General features: G+C 41.9%; 1 protein-coding gene across 1 annotated transcript; it reads right to left on the reverse strand.

The window, feature by feature from the left end:
* Positions 1-1,951: 1,951 nt before the first annotated feature.
* Positions 1,952-5,370, reverse strand: LOC116259693 (protein trichome birefringence-like 1). The gene is made up of 5 exons (XM_031637594.2): positions 3,875-5,370; positions 3,336-3,528; positions 3,014-3,207; positions 2,489-2,647; positions 1,952-2,382 (listed from the first exon to the last, which is right to left on the reverse strand). The coding sequence occupies exons 1-5, from the start codon at positions 5,230-5,232 to the stop codon at positions 2,058-2,060; spliced, it is 2,229 nt and encodes a 742-aa protein (XP_031493454.1). The 5' UTR covers positions 5,233-5,370; the 3' UTR covers positions 1,952-2,057.
* Positions 5,371-6,338: the final 968 nt, after the last annotated feature.

Raw genomic sequence — 6,338 nt, forward strand, 5'->3', positions numbered from 1 at the left:
TTTATCACAGTGGAGGCAAACGGATTTATGACGCCTGAATTGACACAAGTGTCTTCATTTTCTTGTGAGCTTAACTAGTCAGCTTTCAACTTCGAAAGGCGGCAAAGGAAAATCCAAGTTTCTTGTTTTCTTTTACAATTTTGAAGGAGACAGGCTAATTTAATTTGGAAACCAGTTTTGTTTCCTTCTGGAAATTTTGGCAATATTTTTCTCTTTAATGGTTGATCAATAAGAATTCCCCATGGCAAACAGGAAAAGAATTAAGCTTCTTTGGTGTAGTTTCTTGCTTCTTCTTGGGAAATTATATCGTTGCCATATTTACATTCTCCTCTGGTCGTCCCTCATCGATCTCCCATCCAATATGTCTTTTATCCAAATGTACAATATTTCTAGCTCCTACCGTCGTTCTAGATAAAGCTTTATCTCTGTAGCATTGCCATGCTTTGCATTAACCATGGCGGCATTACCGGAGAGTCGTATCCGGCAGGGTCACTGCGCGCGACGGTCCCCACCGTGCCGGACAGTGTCCGTCGCCCTCCTCTTCTTTACCCCTCGTAAACTTCACAATATTTCTGGTGCTCAAACAAATTAACTATGAAGCATTCGTTTTAGCTCTTCCGAAACGTCCAATTGCCAGTTGAAAGAAAACTGTGGCAGGACATAGTTTGCAAAAGACGAACATTTCGATTCAGTCCGTTTCATTCGTGGACGGGTGTCAAGCAAAACGTCGCTCTCCCCGCCCCCACCATCATTTTCTGAAGGGTTGCAGTCACAATTAATAAGAACAAGATATATATTCCTCTCGAGATCTTTCACCGGGATCTTTGTTTCTAAGAACGAAGTGTACATTTGCTTCCCACTTCACATGGTTATATATATATCAGAACCAAATCAGAAGAAGATCGATCTCTTCTCTAACTTCTTATTCCTAACTTCACTGAGCGGTTGAATTCCGAGGCAGAAATCGAGCCAGCTGGAAAGCGAATTTCATGGTTAAATTGTGTGGAGTGGTGCATGATCATTGTAGGACAAAGCGATGGCGAAATAATTTTGTCAAGGGATCCGTCTAATATTTGTCGGATTAGTTGATACAGTCCACAAGAGGTGTCATTGTCGATCGATCAGTGACATGATTTCTACCATGTGGTGCCTCGCCGAAAATCGACGAAACTTCAATTTCAGGTGCAAGAGGAGCTCATCCACTCATGGGATTCGGAATGAAAATTATTTGCCACAACTTTTCTAATTCGAATTCCAGGTTTACTTACTCCACGAAGAACAATCAATCAAAGTAATAAAGCTTATGTCAGAAGCAAATGGCCAAAAGTGTCGTAGGCTTCAACGGTGAATAAGTGAAGCAGATTAACTTCAAAGTAATTCTTTGTTTCTTCTGACTGAATCTTGGTAACATCTATAGATTCCTCGTGAAGGTAGAAAACCATCAGGTTTAGGCGTCTATAAGAAACTTTCCAATTCTTGGGCATGTTATGAGTTTAGTTATGTTGCTCACTATTTAATCAAAAGTACTTCTTGCACCCCACTCTGTACATTCTTCAAAATACATGAAATTGTCCGAACTGTTATACTGTTTTTTCTAGTCATTCATGAAAACGAGTTTTGTCAGATAGTTAGTTTAGTTTCCGGAAATAGTGGTGCCACATTATATCAGCAAAAAGGGGCTTCTGCTCCGGCCTTTTTAGGCCAACTGAGGATTACTGGTTAAAAAGCTAGACTTGAAAGATTAATGGCTAAAAGTGATAAAGAGTTCGCGGGGTGTCTTTTTTCCGGCTGACTTTATGGCCGAGGTCTCGTGCCCGCTAAGCTTGAAATGAGAATATTTAAATGACAGTTCATTCTCCAAAGAGAACTTATGAAGCCATTTTTTGTCAAAAAATCGAGGTCTGGCCTTGGATATTCAAGGGATGAACTGTAATATGCACATTTCTTGGGGTCATCAAATTTGAATTTAATGGTACATCTAGACCACCAATATAATAAGTGTAATGTAATGTTCTGGTCAAGCAGGTCCCACGGAGTTGAACTGTGGGCAGTTGGACCTAATCCGGTTGGTCCAGCTTTGTCTTCATTATTAGCATCGCGTACAGGAGTTCGTTCCATGTGTCCGGAATGCCGGGCAGACACCAGTGACTACAGTCCTGAAACTTCTCCGGGACGATCTTGGGCGAAGTGTAGATGGAAGGATGTGCATCTTTTCTGTAGTCTGTCAGTTTAGTTATGTTGAGATACGTGACCGGAGTTCTCATTTTGCCGATAACCTTCTCCGCCAACTTCATTTCTCGTGGTTGTGGAGAGAGGTAAGCGTCGTTCATTATTGGTTCTACTTCTTTGTGGCAATGTCCACCAGAATTCCATTGCCCACCTCTTCAAGAAAATAAACAACCATCGGATTGCAAAAATTAAGTAGAAGTCAACACCAAAGTGTCAGAGAATCAATTGAACCAACCAAACGAAAGTGGCAGCAGTTTACCTGTAATGTACATTTGAAAAAGCTCTGAAAAAAACTGCGGTCTTGTTGGGGTTCACATTTGCATCGACCCATTCAGCCCATGTCATGAGTGCCCTCAAGTAAGCTCTTTCACCTTCAAGATAACCATACATACTGTTTCCGAGTTCAAAAAAGTCCTTCCTGCCACAATTCCGCATGTTAATTACACCAATAATCTTTAGGAAAAAAGCAGCATCCGGAGTGCCTTTGAGGAAACTGCATTGTACTTTCTTTTGTTTCTTTCTCTTTTGGTTGGAACAGTTTATATTCATCAGGCACTTTAAGCTCCATTTTTGGCGACTTCCGAATTTGCCAATTTATATGTCACGTTAAAGGTAACTGAAAATATTTAGCACTATTAAATTGAAGCCAAGAAAAATAGTCTAACTCACTAATGTTTTCATAAAATTATGGATGAAATTTGCTTGTTTATCATTGGACACCAGCAGAAAAGAATTTTTTTTCGGCATATTTTAATATGTGGTATCTAGAGAGGTAAAATTTTACCCGTTATTGGTCTTGGCAGGAACCCACCAATGGCCAGAGTTGAAGATCAAAATATCAGCATTCTTGTAGCTAGGCGCAAAAGTCGCGATGTTGTCGAGCCTGAGCTTTTTTCTGATAGTGCCATTGGGGTGAGAAATCTCCTGTTCGTCGACTAAAAATGCCGACCAAAAGAACTCCAAGGTGCACTGGTAATCCTATACCATCAGGATCAACAAACAGAGAATACAAACATCTCAATGATTCATTCAAAAGGAGAACAAAAATATTTATATTTACAGACAAAAAGTTGAAGAAATCTAGAAAGGTGGGTTTCAAAACTAACCAAAAATCTGAATACAGTTGCTTTGGATGTTCCAAGTTCATGAAGGCCGGACACTCCAACCATCCTCGTCTTGTCTTCAAGAGAGCTCCAAAGAAGACAAATGAGAGACCTCCACATGTTTCGGTTGAGGGAATCACCTACGAACGCTAGACGCTTCCCTCTTAGTCTCTCCAACATATCCTTTGGATCCAACCTTGAATAATTCGAAGCCACAACAGTCATATAAATAAGCTTTTGGCAAACAAAGAACAGGAGGAGCTCTCTTTTGTCAAATGTTCAAGACTCACTTCCGATCACAAATATAATAAAAATCTGAATTTGTTGATGCACACCGCCTTTTTTTTTTTTTTTTTTGCTGAATGACTTCTTTTACAATTGCTCTACAATTAAACATTTTTCTCCTATGAAATTAAGAAATGTATTCACTTTTTATTTTTGCCAAAACAACCTTTATTCTTTTAAAATGTAACACTGAAAAACGTGACTCGTTTTCAAGAAAATAAAAAAAAGAAAGTGAATGATATTATTTATTGTTTTACCTTGGGATATTGCAGCCATTCGGCTGCCATCTCCATTTCTCGTAATTTCTCTCTCGCCGCCCATTTTTATAGCAATTGGTGGCGGTTTCTACGTATGGGCAAGACCCTGCAGGATAGTGAGGATAGGACTCATCCCACACCCACCTCCCATCGAATATGTCGCATTCCATCTTCGACTTGTCTGGGCCGACCGTTTTGGTGATCAACGGCCTCTCTCTTCCGGCGCCTTCACTCCTCAAACCAGTCTTCATCCGCCAACCTTCGCTACTCACACCCGTCTTAATCCGCCACCCTGATCTCCTACCCTCTCTCCTTCCTTCTCTTCTCCCTTCTCTGCGCTTGCGTTGAACTTGCTGAATCTTTACAGGGACATCACCATCGTTCTCCTTCACGACATTGGTGGCGTTGCCGGTGAACGTGCCGTTTTCTCCGGGGAGAGTCACTGTTGGACTGCTAGTCATATTGCTAACGCTGTCTGGACTTATCTCCACCTCCAAGTCACGCTTCACGAAATTGGTGGCGTTCCCGGTGAACGTGCTGTTTTCTTCGGGGAAAGTCACTATGAGAGTGCTAGTCATATTGGTAACGCTGTCTGAAGTTCTCTCCGTCTCCACGTTTTCCCCGGTGAGAGTCACCGTGGGGGTGCTGGTCAAATTGTCCTCGCTATCTGGACTTCTCTCCACCTCCAAATCACCGACCACAAAAGCGTTGCCACCGTATCGATATTGCCGCAAAATCTCTCGTTCTCGCGCCGAGATATTGTACCTTTCATTAGCCGCAACAAGCAGCTTTTCAAGCTCGTCTTCGACATCCAGAGAATGGAGGCGGCTGTCGTCAGTTGAGCCTGCGTCGTCGCCGGAGACTCCATTAACGGTTTGAGTCGCATTCCCAGTGGACGACGGGGACGCAATTGGAGAAGCGCTATTTGGTTCTTGCTGGTAGCTGCCGGAGGGAATAGAATCATTCCCATCATCGTGGACCTTGAGCGAGAGAGGCGGGTCCACCTGCCTCGTCTCCACCTCGTCAGAATTTAGTTCTTTTTCCTTGGAGATTCCGCTGCGATGTCCGTCATTAAGTTTTTCAGAAGCACAGACGTTGGGATCAGGGAGTGCGTAAGAGGAGGCGGCCAACAACGAAGAAGAAGTAGAAGAGAGAGGGGCGGTCGTTCTGGAGGAGGAGAAAGAGAACGAAAAAGGAGCCTTCGCAGGACTGCACATTGCTAGGAAGAGTGTGAAGAACATAAAAGCCGTCATGAAACCATAAGCAAAGGAAAGGGCATTCCTCGACGCGCGCAGACTAAGAAGGCGCTTGAGCCGGAGGGTGAGGACGGCCGGCAGGTCCTTCTTCGCTCCGTCCATGGGAAGCAAAAGGCTTAGAGAATGAAAGGAGAAGGGATGAGAAGAGAAGCTACGACATGAATAAGTGTGTGGAGTGAAGTTGGGGTTAAGTGATTTAATAGCGGTTGTACATACGCCAACTGCCTATTTTTCATCGCTTCCTTGAGTTTTTTCCATTCGGGTTGTCCTTTTATAGGCCCTACGTTTGTCTCTTATTTCTAAAACTGATCAACAAAGACCACATTTTACAAAAAACTTTCTCTATCATTTTTTTGTTTCCCAAGTTACCCGAATTTCACTCCAGACAGATTTCATGCAAATTGTGGTCCTTATTGCACGAAGTTAAAGGCAGAAAAGTTAAGATTGAAACTGAAAATTCCACTGTTTCAGTTCTTGTATACCTTCTTGGCAGGAACTAGTAGTCTTGAGTTACATGGAATCACGCATAATTATGAGAAGATGACGGTTACCTACCCTTGAGCAAAATGTGTAATTTTGAGAAGATGACGGTTCCATTTAACTGTAGAAAAATCAACAGTTGAGAATTTCGCTGCATACTTAAAATCAAAAGTAAGTTGGTTCTTTTTCTCATAGAATAATATCAGAGGTCAAAATGTTTCCGAGCATATGAACTGTATCGGTCACACGCCCATCTGCCAAATACAGTAAAAAAAAAAAGATTCTCATCCACATGCAGTCGATATATTTCCTGGTTTGATGTTTTTACATCTCAGTTATCGATTTTTACAAGGCACAATAATTCAATGGCGGAGAAGGGGTGCATGTCATGAAACCCCAAAAATATAGCTTCTACATTAGCTGACCAAGCATTGTCTTTTCAACTTGACCACATGATGGGGTTCGCATATGCAGGCATTAATAAGGACGTATATCTTTTAGATCTTCTTACTCTCGAACCTTAGGTCCAGGATTGGATGTTGATTTCGAAAGGCTCCAAAAGTGGGGTTTCCACATCAGGATTTGGTTCATATAAAATCCAAAAAAACTTAAGAATTTAAAGTCGAATTGTTCTAAAAAACAAGTAGAGAGAAAACTTTTAGCCGTATGATCACAATTAGCTTCCTTGTTAGAATGTCGATAATCGTACACGCAGAAGCATGAAAATC

This window comes from Nymphaea colorata, chromosome 8 (assembly GCF_008831285.2).
Source record: "Nymphaea colorata isolate Beijing-Zhang1983 chromosome 8, ASM883128v2, whole genome shotgun sequence".
Classification (NCBI taxonomy): Eukaryota; Viridiplantae; Streptophyta; class Magnoliopsida; order Nymphaeales; family Nymphaeaceae; genus Nymphaea; species Nymphaea colorata.

Excerpts from the sequence above, each read along its gene's own strand:
- LOC116259693 (XM_031637594.2), bottom strand. The coding sequence starts at position 5,232 with ATGGACGGAGCGAAGAAGGACCTGCCGGCCGTCCTCACCCTCCGGCTC. Across the intron at positions 3,529-3,874 it reads AATGGCTGCAATATCCCAAG|GTTGGATCCAAAGGATATGT; the intron begins GTAAAACAATAA and ends GAATTATTCAAG. Across the intron at positions 2,383-2,488 it reads TTTTCAAATGTACATTACAG|AGGTGGGCAATGGAATTCTG; the intron begins GTAAACTGCTGC and ends ATTTTCTTGAAG.